The sequence below is a fragment of the Oncorhynchus mykiss genome, chromosome 3, assembly GCF_013265735.2.
Source record: "Oncorhynchus mykiss isolate Arlee chromosome 3, USDA_OmykA_1.1, whole genome shotgun sequence".
In the NCBI taxonomy this organism is placed as follows: Eukaryota; Metazoa; Chordata; class Actinopteri; order Salmoniformes; family Salmonidae; genus Oncorhynchus; species Oncorhynchus mykiss.
The window spans coordinates 61,889,854-61,911,683 of record NC_048567.1 but is presented as its reverse complement, the minus strand read 5'-3'; the positions used below and the strand labels follow the sequence as shown (position 1 = coordinate 61,911,683).

The window sequence follows — 21,830 nt, the reverse complement described above, 5'->3', positions numbered from 1 at the left end:
CTATATTTTTCATAGCTGTCTATTTACCACCACATACCAATGCTGGCACTAAGCTATATAATAAGTAACTTTAAAGTGACCAATGAGCAATTTCTATATAATTACTTACTACTCATTACCAAGTGAAAATACCTAAAAACAAAGATGAGCTTCTCCTTTAGTCAACTTTATTGCAAAATTACAAGGATTTCTGTTAGATGAATAATTTGATTCATTAGGTGAAACGAAGATATAGGCCTAATCAATAACATAAAAAATAACTATTCTTGTGGTTGTGTGTAGTAGTCTAGTTAGCTAATTTAGAAGAATAGGATTGTCTTTTTCTTCCCTTTTTAACATTACAAGTAGCAATGGAAATCGACAACTCTAGGTCTGTTTCTTTGTTGTAAGCATTAACCCATCCTGGAGTCTGAGACCTTGTGGGAATCTGTGGTAGAGAAGAAGAAGAATGTAGCTATGACAAACAGGGGTTGGGAAACACTGTGGCACTGTTCAACTGACATGGCCAATGAGGAAGGAGCTTACCCAACCGCTTCGAGGCACAGTCAGCCTAGATATTGAATGGGAAAAAACAATACTATATGGTGAAATAAAACATTAGCAAATTAGTTTGGCTGTAGCAGCTAATGACATTGACACAGGCATGATACTGGTGGTAGAGCTGATAGCAGAGCTGTATGTATCCACCCCCTTCAGGATGTCTTTCTCCATGTGGTGCTTGGCCAGGAGCCCATCAACGGCAGCTTTCATGGTGGGCATTGTCTATTGGTGGTCAACATGGGGAGAAGCTGTCAGAGGCAGAGGTGTGCTTGGCAGATCTGAAAGAGAGGCACAAAGTTATTTAAATTAGAGTTTATTTCACTTGACAATTCAAGATAATTCAAACTTCATGCTGATGATCTGTACAACATGAGACAGATAGCAATAAAGTATAAATATATTAAAACATATGGAATATAATACAGATACAGATAATGTGCATGTGGTGGTTTCAAATAATAATTTTACTATTACTGGCTAGCGTGCTCTATTCCTGCATTTCCTGAAACTGTCTGATAAAACTTGCTAGTTGTTATTGTTCTATATGCTTTCCTCCTCCTCGCTGGTCTGCAGATGCTTGACTTCTTGATTATTTTGTTGTGGCTGTAACATGTCATGGACATTGCATTAGAACAGTGGTTCCCAAACTTTTTATAGTCCCGTGCCCCTTCCAACATTCAACCTCCAGCTGCGTACCCCCTCTAGCACCAGGGTCAGCACACTCTCAAATGTTGTTTTTTGCCATCATTGTAAGCCTGCCCACACACTATACGATACATTTACATAACTCTGCAATGTTGGGTTGTATTGGAGAGAGTCTCAGTCTTAAAGCATTTCCCACACACAGTCTGTGCCTGTATTTAGTTTTCATGCTTGTGCGGGCCGAGAATCGACCTGGCTACCTTGGTTAGTGCGCACTGCGCCCGGCCCGCCACAGGAGTCGCTGGTGCGCGACAAGACAAGGATATCCCTACCGGCCAAACCCTCCCTAACCCGGACGACGCTAGGCCAATTGTGCGTCGCCCCACGGACCTCCCGGTCACGGCCGACTGCGACAGAGCCTGGGCGCGAACCCGCACTGCGATGCAGTGCCGTAGACCACTGCGCCACCCGGGAGGCCTTGTGTGTGACTTTTAAACTACTTTTGTTCACAAAATATGCTAGCATAGGTATACATATTTGTATTTTGTATTTATCACAGATCCCCATTAGCTGCTGCCAAAGCAGGCTGGGGTCCAACCAAATTAAGGCAGTTTATAAAATGTTAAAAACATTACAATACATTCACAGATTTCAAAACACACTGTGTGCCCCCAGGCCCCTACTCTACCACATATCTACAGTACTAAATCTGTGTGTATGTACATTACGTATGTTATCGTGTGTGTGTGTGTGTGTGTGTGTGTGTATGTCTGTGTGTGTGTGCATTTGTCTGTGCCAATGTTTGTGTTGCTTCATTTAGAGTTACAACAAATACCTCAAGATACAGTGCCTTGAGAAAGTATTCGGCCCCCTTGAACTTTGCGACCTTTTGCCACATTTCAGGCTTCAAACATAAAGATATAAAACTGTATTTTTTTGTGAAGAATCAACAACAAGTGGGACACAATCATGAAGTGGAACGACATTTATTGGATATTTCAAACTTTTTTAACAAATCAAAAACTGAAAAATTGGGCGTGCAAAATTATTCAGCCCCCTTAAGTTAATACTTTGTAGCGCCACCTTTTGCTGCGATTACAGCTGTAAGTCGCTTGGGGTATGTGTCTATCAGTTTTGCACATCGAGAGACTGACATTTTTTCCCATTCCTCCTTGCAAAACAGCTCGAGCTCAGTGAGGTTGGATGGAGAGCATTTGTGAACAGCAGTTTTCAGTTCTTTCCACAGATTCTCGATTGGATTCAGGTCTGGACTTTGACTTGGCCACTCTAACACCTGGATATGTTTATTTTTGAACCATTCCATTGTAGATTTTGCTTTATGTTTTGGATCATTGTCTTGTTGGAAGACAAATCTCCGTCCCAGTCTCAGGTCTTTTGCAGACTCCATCAGGTTTTCTTCCAGAATGGTCCTGTATTTGGCTCCATCCATCTTCCCATCAATTTTAACCATCTTCCCTGTCCCTGCTGAAGAAAAGCAGGCCCAAACCATGATGCTGCCACCACCATGTTTGACAGTGGGGATGGTGTGTTCAGCTGTGTTGCTTTTACGCCAAACATAACGTTTTGCATTGTTGCCAAAAAGTTCAATTTTGGTTTCATCTGACCAGGGCACCTTCTTCCACATGTTTGGTGTGTCTCCCAGGTGGCTTGTGGCAAACTTTAAACTACACTTTTTATGGATATCTTTAAGAAATGGCTTTCTTCTTGCCACTCTTCCATAAAGGCCAGATTTGTGCAATATACGACTGATTGTTGTCCTATGGACAGAGTCTCTCACCTCAGCTGTAGATCTCTGCACTTCATCCAGAGTGATCATGGGCCTCTTGGCTGCATCTCTGATCAGTCTTCTCCTTGTATGAGCTGAAAGTTTAGAGGGACGGCCAGGTCTTGGTAGATTTGCAGTGGTCTGATACTCCTTCCATTTCAATATTATCGCTTGCACAGTGCTCCTTGGGATGTTTAAAGCTTGGGAAATCTTTTTGTATCCAAATCCGGCTTTAAACTTCTTCACAACAGTATCTCGGACCTGCCTGGTGTGTTCCTTGTTCTTCATGATGCTCTCTGCGCTTTTAACGGACCTCTGAGACTATCACAGTGCAGGTGCATTTATACGGAGACTTGATTACACACAGGTGGATTGTATTTATCATCATTAGTCATTTAGGTCAACATTGGATCATTCAGAAATCCTCACTGAACTTCTGGAGAGAGTTTGCTGCACTGAAAGTAAAGGGGCTGAATAATTTTGCACGCCCAATTTTTCAGTTTTCCCACTTGTTGTTGATTCTTCACAAAAAAATACAGTTTTATATCTTTATGTTTGAAGCCTGAAATGTGGCAAAAGGTCGCAAAGTTCAAGGGGGCCGAATACTTTCGCAAGGCACTGTAGCTACAGTGCATTCGGAGAGTATTCAGACCCCTTGACTTTTTCCACATTTTGTTATGTTACAGCCTTATTCTAAAATGAATTAAATTGTTGGTTTTTCTCATTAATCTACACACAATACCCGATAATGACAATGCAAAAACAGTTAGAAATGTTTGCACATAAAAAAACGTATACAGTGCCTTGCGAAAGTATTCGGCCCCCTTGAACTTTGCGACCTTTTGCCACATTTCAGGCTTCAAACATAAAGATATAAAACTGTATTTTTTTTGTGAAGAATGTTTATGGTCATGTCGCAGCAGTTTGTAGGAGGGAGATTCCAAGATGGGAAGTGTGGTAAGTGTGCAGGATGGTATGAGATAGAGGATTGTGTAGTTACAGTGGATATAATTGTGTGTCAACTGTAAGGGTGCCCATATTGCTGTGGATTAGAAGTGTCAGGTGTGAGAGTGGTAGGCTGAGGAGGCTAGAGTCAGAGTAGTGCAGGAGGTGTCGTATGCTGAGGCAGTGAAGAAAGTAGAGGAGGATGGGTCAAATGTGAGGGATCCTGAGAGGATCCCTGTGAGTAGTAGATCTGTGCCAGCACTGAGGGATAAGCCAACAAGTGATATATGCTTCTTGGCGTTTTTAGTAATGGTTATCTACTGTACCGCAGAAATGGAATGTCAATCTCAGAAAATAGATGTTGTGGTGTCAGCTGCAGGCAAGTATTTGGGTATACTAGATTTGACTTCAGAAGAGTTAGTTTGTGTTGTGTGGTGGTGGCCTGTCCTCCCAGGTTGTTGGCATGGTGCAACCCTTTGATAGGGTCAAAGTAGTTTTGTTAGCTTTATATTGTCTGTTTGCTTGCCATGTTATGCTATGTAGCCATTGATACATTGGCCTGCTATAGCTTCGGCCTACCATGCCGCATGCTATTGCACCCCCTTTCTGGCCATTTATTGTTTACTCCTGCTATATTTATGCATAGCTTTACCTTTACCCATTTATATGCATTGATTATTGTCATTAACAGACAATTTAATTATGTATGTTCATTGCCATTTATTATTTGCACCTCTCTGTCTCCTTTTTAGATAATCCATACTCCATACCAATTCTTAATAAGTCTAATGTCAACAACTTTCAATCATTCCCTGCCATGTATCATCTCCATTATCTGAATCTGTAAAGGCTCTTAAACTTAACTGCATCTCTGCCACCGCCTGCACTTTAACTGGAGTCCCACAGTAGATGGGCATCACCACAATCTTGTATCTGAACAATATTGTGTGACAGGCTAGGAACCAAGTTTTAGGGGAGAACATTCAGGAAATGTTTACAATGGAAAGGGGGATACCTAGTCAGTTGTACAACTGAATGCCTTCAACTGAAATGTGTCTTCCGCATTTAACCCAACCCCTCTGAATCAGAGAGGTTGGGGGGGCTGCCTTAATCAACATCCACATCTTCACTACCCAGTGAACATTTGGTTAACTGCTTTGCTCGGTGGCAGAACAACATATTTTTAACTTGTCAGCACAGGGATTCAATCCATCAACCTTTCAGTTACTGGCCCAACGCTCTAACCACTAGGCTACCTGCCGGACATGTAGAGTGTCTGCAAGCGAAGGAATCCGAGATGTGGAAATGAAGGTCATGGTAAATGTTTATGAAGACTGTGAAGTGTTGCAACTGTGGTGGAAGGCATGAAGCTACATCTTTGGAGTGCCCGACAATTGTGAAAGAGAATGAGGTTGCCAAAGTCAGGGCTGTCCAGAACATTTCATATGCAGAGGGTGACAAAAGGGTGGAGGGAACGAAAGGTATTTTTGAGGACTCCATGGTATTGGAAATGCCTTCAATACAGCCTGCAGAGTTGGCTTCCCTCCAGCAGGATCCAGGGATGTTAAGTGTAAAGAAGGTGGACTTTGTGATTTTTATGGCAATGGGGATCAATGTCACAGATAAAGTGGAGGGAAATTCCAGGAAGATGGACATTATTGTGGATTCGGCAGAGAGGTTACTGGGACTAAAATGTGTGTGTGTGTGTGTGTGTGTGTGTGTGTGTGTGTGTGTGTGTGTAGGCAGGCTGTACGGCGTCGTTGCTGTTTTATTTCTGTGAGCAACCATTTTGTGACCATGCTGTCTTGACGAAATGTTTGAGGTGTGGTCGATTGTTCATAATGGTATGTGTTGTTTGACAATCAGTGAGTTTATTCATGTCACAATATTCGAGATGTTCATTATGTAAAGCCACTGCAATAATGTCTTTGTGGTTTCATTTAATTGGTTTGTTTGGGGAGGCTTTGCTGGTTTGAGGTCCAAGCATTTTATTGGCAGCGCCCTCCAGTACCCGCATCTACTGTTTCCCTTTAATGGGCCTTGAACCTGGCTTACGTTTTGATGTTACAATTGTAATTAAGTGTTTATATTTTTGCTAAGGTGTTGTCTGGTTCGTTCCATTGCTCAGAACTGTTGACCCAAATTAATAGGCGACACACCTGTGTCACACACCTGTGTCGGCAGGTGTTACTACAGTCATGTCCGCAAAAACACTTCAGCAAATACTACAGTCATGTCTGCAAAAACACTTCAGCAAATACTACAGTCATGTCTGCAAAAACACTTCAGCAAATACTAGTCATGTCTGCAAAAACACTTCAGCAAATACTACAGTCATGTCTGCAAAAACACTTCAGCAAATACTACAGTCATGTCTGCAAAAACACTTCAGCAAATACTAGTCATGTCTGCAAAAAACACTACTGTTATTACTACGGTAAAGTCCGCAAAAACACAACACTTTATTTTGGAATTGAGCTCACTAATTCAACCATTTTGAATAGAGAAAAATAATAATTATCCTGTTTTGTGTTACTGTGTGTATCGCAATGAGCATGGAAAAAAGGAAGAAAACCAGAGAATTATCTGAGGAGGTCCGACACAAGGTTGTAGCCAAGCGTGAACAATCTCAAGGCTACAGAGACCTGGCTGTTTCTGTTTCCACCGTATGTAATGTTGGCCCATGCCACTGTAGCCAACCTCCCTGGATGTGGCAGCAAGAGAACTTGATGGAAGATTGCAGCGAAGGATTGTTTGGATGGTGGAGAAAGCACCTCCGTCAACTGACACCCAGATTCAAGCTGACCTTCAGACACAATGTACAACAGTTTCAACTCGCACCATCCGTCACCAACTCAATGAAAGGGGGTTATATGGTAGGAGACCCAGGAAGTCCCCACTGCTGAGATAAATACATAATAAAGCCCAACTGCAATTTGCCAAAACACCTGAACATGCCAAGTTCTTTCTGGGAGAATTTCCTGTGGACTGAGACCAAATTAGAGCTTTATGGTAAAGCACACCATCTCTATGTTTACAAAAAACAACATTAATCTTTCAAAGAAAATAACACCTTCCCTATCGTCAAACATGGAGGAGGTTGTCGTGGAAATTTCCTCTATTTACCAAATCATGGGAGCAAACCACACACACAAGTCAGAGTTAGTTATAAAAGTCCATCTTTAATTATATGAGCTCTATCACAACCCTGTGACTCTCAGATAAATTCAGTGTCTCCCAGTGAATTCTCTGAGAGCGCCCCTTCCACATTGTAAATGAGGTCCTTTATAGTAAAGACACACACACAGGATAAGACAGCATAGACATAATTCATCGTTCACCTTTGTCTCCTTTCCCAAACCCCAGAACCATAAACCAATCCTCCAAATCAACAGGCATATATCAAATTGTCATTTAGATACAACCAACTCTAAATACAAACTCCTGGACAAACTCACGGAGAGGAGGGTGAGGCTATAGGTTAAGATAGAAACAACATAAGAGGGAGCATAGAATGATTCCAGACACTGCAACCTTCCTTTCCCCACTATGGGAAAGGTAGAGAGTGAAAGATATGTTTACACATGATGACACTTTGACCTCTCCCCTCTCAGCGGCCCAGGCAACTTAGTTTTGACATAGAACAGACGCAACCTCACCACAGAATTACACAAAAATACCATTCTGATGAGAATTAACTTACACATATTTGATGAATATAAAACATCTTACATATGTTACCAACAAATTCTGAATCTTCCCTAACATTCCCCTCTCAAGGGACTCAGACCCTTTTGAAGAATCAGAATAGTAACATACTCAATATTTTAAAATTCAAATCCCCTCAATGTCAAATACCTTAGCTTATATGTAAGCTTCCTCCCTTCTGAAACTAAGATTACAACAACCTTTATTCTACAAGACAACCTTCCTTACACATGTTTAATAACACAGAATAATCCATTTGAGGAAAATAAAAACACAACATATTTATGCTCTTTCAATTACACGAGAACCAGTGTCTAAATACAGGCCTCCTCACAACATATAGGACAGACATCCCTCTAAGTACTCATGCTCAGAAATATACTTAGGAATAGAGAATAGGTCATTGAAATCATTCATATTACAAATCATAAGTAACAACCCAACTATTTATCAAACCAATATTTAGAATAGCACTCCTCAGTGATTCAAATTTGTCTTATCACTCAAAGTAAAAACCTCAATTTAACACACATCAATATTAGCAGATTTACATAATAGTAGAATTATGGGATAATTATACTGTAACTTTTTTAATCATGATTTTAATACAGATCAGTATCTCAATGCATTCTTAATCTAAATTACTACAATTTACATGGTGTAGACCTCTTCAATCAATCTGATACCACAAAAGTATAAACAATTTTAATGGCACAGTTAGATTAAACCCCCCCCCCCCCCCCCTCTCAGGCACGGCATCTTCTGGCATCTTCGTTTTTCTTCAAATAGCTTTACAGTTCAAAATGGACGGCCCATGATAATGTCCCAATTTCAATGTCTCATCTTTACCACTAATGTCTTGTCCATTCGTCAACCAACATACCAGCATCATAAGAAAATGTCAGAACAGATCTTTCTCCATGATCACTCCAAGTGGACTCCTCACAGTATGACAGAACCATGAAAGAAAAGCAGTTGATAGCATAGATCTGATACTGTACACCAATTTCTGGCTTGGTTCTTTTCTCTCGGTAGAAGTGGTTTGGAAAGCCTCCTTCAATGCCTTTGTCTCTCTTCTTCAGCCAGTTAGAGGGGGTTTTGAGGTACACACACCATTCGGTCCAAATTATCTCTTCCATGCATTAAGATACCGTCTGATGTCACCCTTCATGATAACCTCGAAAGAACAGATCAGAACAACAGTTTATTTCAGTTCATTAACTACATGATAAATTATTACTTTTACCAATTATTCTTAATACACATATCTAAACATATTTCAAATAGAATATCCACACATTCTATTGAAACTATTCTTTCAAATTGGTTTATACTCCCCATCTCACTGTCAACTCCATCGTAGAGCCCAGGATCAAGAAATTAGACCTATATCTCTCGGGAATAGAACAAAACAAACACAACAATACAATACACTCAACAATACAATACACTCAACAATACAATACACTCATTCACATATCACTTAAGTTGCATAACTTCAATTCAAACCCTCAAAAAACAGAATCCTCCCCCATGTTTTACACACATCTCTCCGTATGAGAGTAATGTAAAACAAAATTTCAGCTAACCTAATCAAATTAAAATCACTAAACTAAAAAAAATCACTCCACAAAGAAAAATTATTTAACCCCTATGGTCATAGGAAAATAGACTTAAAGCAGCATACCCTTAGTTAAAAGCAATGCCCTCTTCACACTGGTCCAAATTACAAATATGGATTAAGAAACATATTTACCAATTACACAAATTATTTTGAAAGCAGTATTACAAATGACCATACATTTATTTTCCAAATGGCTTTCCAATGCGGGTGATCAAGCCACAACGGAAAGTCATCAGAAGGTCATAGGTCATACAAAACCCTTCAAAGCAGTGTTTTTCACTATATGAAACAATTTGCAAACAATAATCAACTAGTTCCAAACATTTTCATATTTCCATGTTCCCAGAACATTCCTTTATCAAAAGAATTTGCGTGTGTAATGAAAAGTCAGAAAATAAAAACTCATTACAATCCCAATGTGGTGAGTGGCCCCTTCAATGTGGTAGTTTATGGCCCCAATTTCACTCACTCTCCCCAAGAGTATATTCCCTGGAAACATTCCAGAGAGAGAGACAGTGAAATATCAATTTTCCCGGAGAAAACACAATAACACTTATTATTCATTACACTACATGACTCAGAAACTCAAACTCAAACTATAAACCAAACCTAATGATAATTCCACTGTACCTCAAATCATTAATCATAAGTTTTAATCAAATCAATGTATATGCATGATACAATGTTTAATCAAGTTAAATCAACTCCTAAAAAAAACTCTTAATCAGCAACCTAATAATTTCAATCTGTTGATGTAAATTTAGTAAAAAAACAATTCTGATTTTTTTTAAACAAATCTAAAATCCTTCAAAAGTCGGTGCTGTCTCATCATCGTAAAATAAAAATAAACTTTTTTTTTTTTCCCCCACTGATATCCACAAAGGTCAATACTGTTCAGCACATCCATTAATGATCTTCCTTTAGTCTGTACAGGGTCTGAAGTTCCAATGTATGCAGATGATACAGTGATAAATTCATGCAAATAACAAACTACACAAAAACTCACTACTATAATGATTCAGATGACAAAATTGCTCAGAGACTCATGTTTACATCTCAATAAAATAAAACACAGTCTGCATGTTCCTCAAAAAACAACTACTGATGTAAAAAGCTCCTGGTGGTATCTGATTTTAAGTGCCAAGGCATCATACTTGATTCCAACCTTTGTTTTAAAAAGCAAATAATAAAGGAACTCAAATACCAAATTCAACCTAGCTAATTTACCAAAACATATGAAATTGTTTTGACTGCACTATATAACTACTATAACAACACTATAATTAAAATCTATGATACTCCCCCACTTAACATACTAGTTTAGTCTTTGGCCCAATCTTGCTTTTCAACATTCATACCCATTCAGTCTTCTGTCAACAGGTTCTCATACCATTCAATCCAGCAATCACTTTTAATGACCTGACATTGTTCCACATAATGGAAACATACCATAACCTTAGAGTACATGAACTTTCCTGCTCAAATTAACTGGTGTTACTTAAACAATCAAACCAAGAATCAATAACAATCAGAAGCTATCCTTACGATGTTTTATGATTCAGACATCCAGTCTACCAATTCTCATAGCCTAATACAGTAAATATAAACGCCACAAATCTATGATGCTCACCTAGCGAATCAGCTGCTAGAAATACAGAAAAAAATGTACCTGAACAACGGTTAAAACAATTAGAGTAAGGTTATTGTATATTCAAACTAATAACGCAAATGTACGTTATTCTACAACAATCTACCTGCCTCCAGCAACTTTCCCTGACAATGAGCAGCCAACATAACAACCCACTCTCTTCCATACTTTCAACTCAACTTTCCTATTTCTTTTTCCCCCAGTTGGGCAAAAATATAACCCCTCTCATTTCAACGTTTTTCCTTACCTCTATCGTAAGATTAAAACCCCAACTTTATAACTTCCTCTTCTCTTTGCTCTCCACACTTATGAAATGTATCATATTTCTTTAAAAATAACACACACAGCGCAAAAATTATAACATGCGTCAGTCAATCTATAAGAATGAAAAACATTTCGGTAACCACTTTCCTATCGCCATTCTCTCCCCGCTATCATTCAGTGTCTTTAACTTAGGTAACTGTCTTCTCTATTGATACAGTAATTTAAATACGACCCAATTCTCAATACATTATTGAGCAGATAATTTAGTGAACAGACATCGTCTTGCATCAGAATTCGCTTCGTTATTCTTTTAAATTGAATTAGCCTATCAATTTAACCTAAAAAATCTATTGAAAACGTTCAATTTATCTCTTATACAAACACCAGCGACCATAACTTTCCAGGCAAAACATACAACTAGATTATTTACAATCAGAAACTCTAAATTGAGCCAGCGCCATGACTGGGAATGGAACTCGGGCCTCCCGTGTTGCAGGCGAGAATTCTACCACTGAACCACTAATGCTATTGCCAATAACCAAAATTCTCCAGATATAAACCTCATCTACAAAGTAACATCAAAACACGTCACTATCGGTAATTCCCAAAAGAATAATAGCCCAATTTTAATAGTACAAACGTTACTCCAGCTATGATTCTCAAATTCCAGCTATGATTCTCAAATTCCAAATTACACATATTAGCAATCAAAGAATAACATCGACAGTTAATGACTAGGAAACAGTTATTGCTCATTTTAATAAAAATAGATAATGTTTACTTATGCAACGTCTTTCAATTACTTTACTACATCACATTAGTCACGCAAGGATAATTAGTTTGATGGAAAACCTTAGGCTTTGTACAACATTATAAATTACATCGAGCATCCCTCGAATTCTATTTAACTTTATGGAAAACAATTTATTCAATAAATCCCGCAATTTCTCTCATACTGGGAAGAAAAATTATAACATGTTCAGACCTTAAGGGCAGTTTGATTTCAAATGTTTCACCCAGACGGAGATAATCCAATATGCGTTCTATAGTTACACCGTTAGGGTAAAATAACCAAAAGTGGACACACTCTAATCAGTTTCTAGAGCTCAATTTCCCAGATTTTGTAGATTATTGTAATAGTGCTTAAAAACTTCATCTTTATCAAATTATCCATTTAAGATATCAACTCAAAACCTACGTACGTCTACGAATGGGTGGTTTAAATTGTATCTAATCATTTTCAGCATTACTTTATACACACATACCATTTATCATAATTTCAAATAATTCACAGAATCCATATAAAACTTAAGAAATCTTAGTTACTCACACACTTTCAGGATCATCCACACAGGATTGGTCAGATTTTTCACATAGAACTTTTCTGACGTCCACACAGAACATCAAAAGGTTTGCCCACACAGAGTAAACCCTACCCCGCTCACACAGAACGGTCCGACTCACACAGAGTAACCCTACCCCGCTCACACAGAACGGTCCGACTCACACAGAGTAACCCTAGGGCATACCTGGCTAGCACATTTATAATAATTGGAATTCACCACATCTGAGGGTCACTTAGACAAATCACACAGACGCACAGAATGAGGTCCTTCTTCCAATAGGGCTTCACCAAGTGCCGTGTTTCACCTAGAACACACAGACCCCCTGGCCCCTCACCCCGACAGACCTCACCAAATCCCCACTGTGATCAATTCAGTGTCAGGAGGGCTCTTGGTCACTGGCAACCGGACAGCGCAGAGTATCTTTTGAGTCCACAAAACCCCCAGATTACTCTCCTCTGACTCGGCCCTGCTTACGCCGCCAAGGTGCCTTCCTTACAAAGGAATTCACGCTCAGAGTATACGTAACAGGCATAATAAAAAAAACTTGACTTCAAATCTGTGTGTGGTTCGCTCACCTTTTTCTTAAAAAAAACTCAGTTCGAGATGTGGTATCCACTCGGCTCGCTTCCTCTTAGATCAAAGGTTGGTCCATCTGCTTCGTTTCCCGAAGTGTGGTTCTCCCTGAGATCCCAAGTTTAGGGGATCCCTCGTGCACGATTTATTTACCTAGATCGTAGGAACGGTCACCGAGTGAAGATTCACATCCCATCCTCGTCGCCAAATGTCGTGGAAATTTCCTCTATTTACCAAATCATGGGAGCAAACCACACACACAAGTCAGAGTTAGTTATAAAAGTCCATCTTTAATTATATGAGCTCTATCACAATCCCGTGACTCTCAGATAAATTCAGTGTCTCCCAGTGAATTCTCTGAGAGCCCCCTTCCACATTGTAAATGAGGTCCTTTATAGTAAAGACACACACACAGGATAAGACAGCATAGACATAATTCATCGTTCACCTTTGTCTCCTTTCCCAAACCCCAGAACCATAAACCAATCCTCCAAATCAACAGGCATATATCAAATTGTCATTTAGATACAACCAACTCTAAATACAAACTCCTGGACAAACTCACGGAGAGGAGGGTGAGGCTATAGGTTAAGATAGAAACAACATAAGAGGGAGCATAGAATGATTCCAGACACTGCAACCTTCCTTTCCCCACTATGGGAAAGGTAGAGAGTGAAAGATATGTTTACACATGATGACACTTTGACCTCTCCCCTCTCAGCGGCCCAGGCAACTTAGTTTTGACATAGAACAGACGCAACCTCACCACAGAATTACACAAAAATACCATTCTGATGAGAATTAACTTACACATATTTGATGAATATAAAACATCTTACATATGTTACCAACAAATTCTGAATCTTCCCTAACAAGGTTCAGTGATGTTTTGGGATTGCTTTGCTGGCATCATGAAATCAGGAGAATACCAAGGCATTTTGGAGGCATTGTGGAGCGCAATGTCGGACCCAGTGTTAGAAAGCTGGGTGTCATGTATTGTCATGTTGTGTCTTTCTGTCCTTTCCTTTCACCCTGTCTCCCTCTGCTGGTCGTATTAGGTTACCTTTTCTCCCCCGCTTTCCCCCAGCTGTTCCTTGTCTCCTCCTGACTACCTCGTCACCCCTTTTCCCACCTGTTCCCTTTTTCCCTCTGATTAGTCCCCTATATCTCTCTCTGTTTTTGTTCCTGTCCTTGTCGGATTCTTGTTTGTTGTGTTTCATGCCTGAACCAGACTATCGTCATGTTTGCTGTAACCTTGTCCTGTCCTGTCGGAATCTGCCGGTCTATCTGAGCCTACCTATGTTTGGTTATTAAAGAAGCTCTGTTTAAGTTAGTTCGCTTTTGGGTCCTCATTCACTCACCGTAACACTGGGTCTCTGTCAAATGTCATGGGTCTTCCAGCATGAAAATGAGCCCAAACACACCCAGCAAAGGTTCAAGACAAAATGCTGGACTGTTCTGAAGTGGCCAGCAATGAGTTCAGATCTAAATCCCATTGAAAACTTGTGGAGAAGGCATTCTTCAAATCTGGGAGAATTGCAGCAGTTTTCACAAGAGGAGTGGGCCAAACTACCAGTACAGAGGTGCAGGAAACTCATCAATGGCTATAGGAATCACTTGATCGCAGTTATTTTGACCAAAGGCTGTGCTACCAAATATTAAGTCTAGGGTGTCAATTTTGTCAATGCCCTTTCTGTTTATTTTCTGATTTAAATGGATATATTAAGTTCTGAATCAAAAACAAAGGTTCTGTTGTCAAGCCCTGACCTTAGAGCTTTTCATGTCTCTATTTTGGTTTGGTCAGAGTGGGATTTGGGTGGGCATTCTATGTTCCTTTTTCTATGTTTTTGTATTTCTCTGTTTTGGCCGGGTATGGTTCTCAATCAGGGACAGCTGTCTATCGTTGTCTCTGATTGGGAACCATACTTAGGTAGCTTTTTCCCACAGGGTTTTTGTGGGTAGTTCATTTCTGTTTAGTGTTTGCACCTTACAGGACTGTTTTGGTTATTCTCTTTGATATTTTTGTTATAGTGTTCAGTTTTAATAAAGAAAGCATGAACACTTACCACTCTGCGCTTTGGCTCGAAGATTCCTCATCTTCCGACGACGAATACCGTTACATCTATAATATTAATAGTGAAATGAACAGTTGTGGAGACCAAATACTCAGTTCAAGTTTAACTTTTTTAGGGAACATTGTGAGTTATGTGAAAAAAGTAAAACACTACAGTGAATAATTTAGTAAACTGCAATCATGTCTGCAAAAATATTAGTGAATACTATAATATACTACAGTCATGTCTGCAAAAATATTAGTGAATACTATAATATACTACAGTCATGTCTGCAAAAATATTAGTGAATACTATAATATACTACAGTCATGTCCGCAAAAACACTTCTGTAAATACCACAGTATACTACAGTAAAGTCCACAAAAAACACTACAGTGAACACTGTAATATTCTACAGTTACAGTATGTCCGCAAAAACACTTCAGTAAATACTACAGTATACTACAGTTATGTTCGCAAAAACTCTACAGTCAATACTATAGTATACTATAGTCATGTCCACAAAACCCTACAGTACAGGCCGCAAAAACACTACAGTGAAAGTATAGTATAAAAATATAGTAATACTACAGTATTTAGACCTATAGTATTTTTTTCATGTAGGATCGTTCTAATGGTTTCTCCTAAACCAACTGTTGCTTGCTATGATCTGTATTATGCTTTGTAAAAGCCTTCGCATCCAAAATAAGGTATGGCTATATAGTGTTCCCTATGTTAACTTATTAAGCAGTGGTGGAAAAAGTACCCAATTGTCATGCTAAAGATACCTTAATAGAAAATGACTCAAGTAAAAGTGACCCAGTAAAATACTAGGCTTTACTTGAAAAAGTCTGAAAGTATTTGGTTTTAAATACACTTAAGTATTTCAAGTAAAAGTAAATGTTATAAATCATTTCAAATTCCTTATATTACGCAAACCAGATTTGATTTCCTATTTTATTTATGGATAGCCAGTGGCATACTCAGACATACTTTACAAACGAAGCATGTGTTTACTGATCAGATCAAAGGCAGAAATGATGACCTCGGTGTACGTTCTCTTGATAAGTGTGTGAATTGGAAAGTGAATGAATCCTGTCTTGCTAGGAATTTGAAATTTACTTTTGGGTGTCAGGGAAAATGTATGTGAGTAAAAAGTACATATTTTCTTTAGGGACGTAGTGGAGTAAAATTAATGGTTGCCGAAAAGAAGTACAGATACCCATCAAACGACTTAAGTTTACCTCAAAGTATTTCTACTTACTAGTTACATTACACCACTGTTATTAAGCACTCGGGCTATCTCAGTGCAAGAAGCGTCACTGCAGTCCCTGGTTCAAATCCAGGCTGCATCACATCTGGCTGTGATTGGGAGTCCCATAGGGTGGTGCACAAATGGCCGGGTTAGGCCATCACTGTAAATAAGAATTTGTTCTTAACTGACTTGCCTAGTTAAATAAAGGTTATAAAGCAGCCGTCCGCGACTGGGTGGCCAATGGGGAGGTGCACAATTGACCCAGCGTTGTCCGGGTTAGGGAGGGTTTAGCCGGCAGGGATATCCTTGTCTCATCGTGCACTAGCGGCTCCTGTGGCGGGCTGGGTGCAGTGCACGCTGACATGGTTGCCAGGTGTACAGTGTTTCCTCCAACACATTGGTGCAGCTGGCTTCCGGGTTGGATGGGCATTGTGTCAAGAAGCAGTGTGGGTTGGTTGGGTTGTGTTTTGGAGGACCCATGGCTCTCGACTTTCGCCTCTCCCAAGTCCGTACGGGAGTTGCAGCGATGAGACAAGACTGTAACTACTACCAATTGGATACCATGAAATTGGGGAGAAAAAAGGGGTAAAATTATTATTTTTTAAAATAAAGGTTATAAAGCTCTTATCGGTAACTTGTACATTAATTATTTCATTTTTCAAGGCTTTATTAACATTTTCAAAGGTGGGGTTTAATTTAGGTGTGTAAATTGATGTAATATGTTTGACTTTACTGTTTCTGTCATGGGAGACAGGTGGTATTATGCTCTTTCTCTCTCTCTCTACCCCCCTCTCCCCTCCCCCTCACTTGGTTTTGAAAGGCTCTCTTATTAAATGTTTGTCTCCTTCTATACATCCTGTCTCCCTAAATGGGGTCTAAATCTGAAATGTGCGTCAGAAGAAAGGCTGATTGGTTTGCCCTTCTTTTTATGCATATAAACAGATATTGCAAACATTAAGGTCAAGCAACCTCAAAGTGTAACAGCAGCAGTTTCATTTCCTGCTTGGAGTGCCTTGAAAAGTGCTCTACATTGGTATTTTACTGTCAATGCTCAATATAGATTTGCTCTAGCATAGATAGCTACTACTCTTCATCAGTGGCTAACAGTGATTTGTTCAGGACCCACTGGAGGGTCACAGCTGATGGTTTGTGGGTTGCAGCTGACTGGCCATCGGGTTCCAGTTTTCTCAGCGAGTCTTATACTGCTAAACCTCAAGCCTATACTGTTTTAAGTACTCCTGTCCTCCTCCTTCTAAATTGCCCCTGAGGGAATTGATGGTCGTATTGAGTTGACATAAACCAGTAACAACAACCTCTTCATTGTGTCATCCAGAACACCAGGGGGCCGTAGAGGTCCACCACATCAGTGCAGGTCACTTCTTCCAGCTGAAGTGTAGTGATGACGATGATGCTGAGGACCGAACCACTGTGACCTGGAGTAGAGGGGGGAACCAGACCCTTAACACAACCTCTGGGGTGGAGGTCAGAGGGGAGGTTCTGTGGTTTCTACCTACCCACACCTCCCATAACGGACACTACACTTGTGAGAGCAAGTAAGAAACCTCTCTAGGTTACTGTATGTAGTTGAGAAAATGCCTTTGTTAAAGCATATCATCATATTTTAGTTCCTAAAGTGATTTCAAGAATGTTTGGAGATAATTCCAATATCGCACACAGATTGAATCAGGATGATTCGTATGAATCAGTCTTCACTTTCCAGATCCTAAATGTATTAATGTCTCACATTAATAATTCTCAACTTTATTGTTTCAATAGTAAATGGAGAGCACTGGTCATATGTTCATGTGTGTTATGACACAGGTACCCCACTGGATCGTGGGAGATGAAGTTTGTTTTGTCTGTGGACCCTGGGCCCTGTCCTGTCCCAGCTGAGAACAGGACTGTATCCCAGGGGATGAGTGAAGTGGTGTTCTGCAGACAGCAGGATGTCCTCAGTCTAGACCCCACAGCACACATCCGATGGTTCAAGGTAAGAGCAGACACCCATCTAGACATACCCGTGCCATAAGGCCTGCATTACAATGTCATAGTAATGACATAAAAGATGTCATGAACAATCATAAGAGCTGACATCAGCTTATGACAACGGGCATGATACTTTGTGTCATTGCTGTCAAGTACTCAAAATTGGTAATAGAAAAAAACATTTGGGATAATTGGGATAACATTTGGGATAATTAGATAGGATTGCGTGAGCTAAGTTTGACATACAGCATCTCTGATGGGATGTGCAGGACTGTAGTCCTGTCGACAAGCATGGAGAGACGATCATTGAAGAAGATTGTCCGAAGAGGCTCCGGTTGGTCAATGCTACTGAGAGCCATGCTGGAGTTTATACCTGCCTGGTAGAGTTCTCTCTGCAGGGGAGAAACTACACCGCCACCCACAGCACTCAGCTCAAAGTCAACAAAGGTAAAGCTAAACCTCCATTTCAATTCTATGCCATGAGCATATATTTCTTCTGACCACACTTTCTGTGGCTGCAACCGAGAGTGAAATTGTAATTTGTTTATATTTTCCATTTATTTGTTATTCTCTGTTTGTTACAATTAGGTGATTTGTAACTTTGTAAGGATTGGAGCGTTTCTGTTTACCTGTACGTTATCGATACGGCTTTGTTTGACTATCCCATACCTGTGTGGTCTTTGTATTGGCAGAAAAAGTCCCGTTGAAACCCCAAGTAACCTATCCCAGAAAAGAAACCTTTACGGTTGAACCAGGTGAGAAATGAGGACATCATGCTTTTTAGGAGATAATACTAAAAAGGGCCATGACACAGCCACTGACTCAAGAGTGTTTTCTGTTTGACGGCAGGCTCAAGAGTAGAGCTGGTGTGTTCAGCGTTTCTAGGGGTCGGTGAAGGTACAGAGTCAGAGAGCTCTATGTTCTGGACGGTAGATGGAAGACATACCGACCACATAGAACAGCTCAACGTGACAAAGACAACAATGTGAGTACTCTTTTAAAACTGTAGTATACAGTATCTCAGTCTGTGTGTTTGCAGAGGTGTGTGCGTGCTTGCGTGTGTGGCTACACATGCGTGTGCATGAGTATGTGTGTAGAGCTCTGTCCTACACTGTGACTGTGACCATCTCACTCTCTCACCACCTGCACCTCAGCCTTTCTAGGAGTAGTGGGGTCTATGGCCGGTCCACTCTGTCTATCTATGAGGTCCGTCCTGAGTTCCTCAACGTGACCATCAGCTGCATCGCCAGGAACGCCGTGGGTCGGGACATAGGGTTTCTGTGGCTCCAACCAGGTAGGATCCCAAACACAGTCCTAAGTAACATGGAGGACTTAAAATCACCCATAAGAGTCTGTTTGAACAGGACGTTGGCCATGTCATTTGTGAGAGATTTGATTTAAGGTGCTGATTTCCTTCCTTTCTAGCCAATCACAGTGGTTTCTACACATGCCTGTGTCTCTGCCTGGCCTTTTCTATGGTCGTTCTTGGAGTAGCGATGTGCTGCCTCTTTAAAGTGGACCTGGTGCTGGCCTATAGGAGACTCCTCCCCCTAGTGTCCAAAAAGAGGGGTGCGTAAACAGATCCTCCACAATCACATAAGATTCCTGGCTCTAAACCTGAAGGTCTATGGCCATTTTCTAAATATGTATATTTATTATGGATAAAATGTTTATATTCTCTTCTCCTTCCCTCCTCTTCTCCTCCTCTCCTCTCCTCTTTACTTCGCCAGCACCAGATGGAAAGCTGTATGATGCCTATGTCAGTTATGTCCATGGTGATGGGTTGTCCAAGGCAGAGATGTTTGCTCTGCAGGTTCTACCTGAGGTGTTGGAGAGACGATACGGATACACACTTTTTGTCAGTGGCCGGGATGACCTCCCTGGGGAAGGTACACACACACACACACACTTTGATTGATATGAATGTTGATCAACTGCATTGTCCCAGTTCACAAAATAAAGTCCCATGTTTCTCTGTAGCGATCCATGATGTCACCTCAGAGACAATGCGGAGAAGCAGACGACTCATCATCATCCTGTCAGCCCAGAGTGCATCCCCTCTACACCCCAAAATGGATCCTGAGGACCAGTTACCACTGCACCAGAGCCTGCAGGACCGCCCTAGCTACGACCAGCAGATTGGCCTGTACGACGCTTTGATCCAAAATGGCCTCCAGGTTGTCCTGGTGGAGATAGATGGCAAGGTGGACTACACTTCCCTGCCCAAGTCACTTCACTATATCAGGAGGAAGCAGGGAGCTCTGAGATGGAGGAGGCCCAGCTCTGGAAAGAGCAGCTCCACTGCGTCCCCTAATGGCCACTTCTGGAAGTGTCTTAGATACCACATGCCCTTCAAGCCCAAAGGGGCTCTGAAACCGCAGCCAACACCTGGGATAAACTGTAGTATAGAACTGTATTAGTCATGTCTCTATTAGACGTTATCTGACAATGTTTATATTGATGTATTCACATGGCTATTATGCCTATGGCTGGTGAGGCCAAGCCTGATCCTGGAACCCTTGAATTGTTGAATTATAGATTTTTTAAAATATGTTTGAGACACCAATGTGATCGAGTGTCCTAAGAATTGTACAAGAGCACTTGTGCAGATTGAGAGGCTTTTTCTTGTAGCAATCCGGCCTACAAGAAACAGTTACACTCCTCCTGAATAGAGTTTTGCTAATTTTGCTCATACTTTGCTCATACTAGTTCCAGTGTAATCGAGTGTCCTCTAAGAATTGTGCAAGAGCACTTGAGAAGCTTTTTCTAGCAGTAACAGAGTTATTTGTGTAATGCGTCAGGGCAGTGGTACTGGTACAGCTGGCCTGGCGCTATGTTGTCTCAGTATAAACAGGATATCATCTGGCTGGTTTGGAAACAGCATGGTCTCAACCAAGGTTTCCACTGACTTAGTAATCTCTAAATGGTACAGTCTCTACATTTGTTTTGTCTTGTTTTTATTGTATAACTACTGTACTTTATTAGCTCACTTTACACTGTACATTTGATAAATTATGAAATGTGATGAACTGGACTATTTTCTTCCAATAGTTCCATCAATAGTTGCTGAATATAAGGATAGATATGTTCGAGACCTTTAAGTTAATGAAGTTGAATTCATGTTTGCCTCTGTGTGCATGTTTGAGAAAGAGTGTATGCTCTTGTGAATGCTGCATGTCAATTAAAAGTGTGTTTGATGGGTTAGATGAGTGATTAATTTCTGAGAAATCATGAAACCATAATCTCTAACCAATACACCTCCCTAGAACTAAGAAGGTGTCATGAGGTTGTAGGATTAGATCACTGATGACTGTATGTAATTATTAACAGATTCATAACAGATTTCACAACACACTGTGTGCCCTCAGACCCCTACTCCAGTACCACATATCTACAACACAAAATCCATGTGTACATGTGTGTTATCATGTGTATATGCATGTGTCTGTGTCTATGTTT

The 21,830-nt window shown here is 40.4% G+C and overlaps 1 protein-coding gene across 2 annotated transcripts in view; it reads left to right on the top strand.

Annotated features, from left to right (window-relative positions):
• The window catches only part of il-1r1 (interleukin-1 receptor type 1), a 26,453-nt gene extending 4,878 nt beyond the window's left edge, over positions 1-21,575 (top strand). Inside the window, 9 exon segments of one of the 2 annotated variants that reach the window (NM_001124360.1) lie at positions 17,719-17,938; positions 18,207-18,375; positions 18,641-18,818; positions 19,064-19,126; positions 19,221-19,356; positions 19,526-19,665; positions 19,797-19,940; positions 20,102-20,260; positions 20,352-21,575. In NM_001124360.1, coding sequence (NP_001117832.1) covers positions 17,719-17,938; positions 18,207-18,375; positions 18,641-18,818; positions 19,064-19,126; positions 19,221-19,356; positions 19,526-19,665; positions 19,797-19,940; positions 20,102-20,260; positions 20,352-20,791 — 1,649 coding nt within the window. In that variant the 3' untranslated portion in view covers positions 20,792-21,575. 2 annotated transcript variants of the gene reach the window in all.
• The last annotated feature ends 255 nt before the right edge of the window (positions 21,576-21,830 follow it).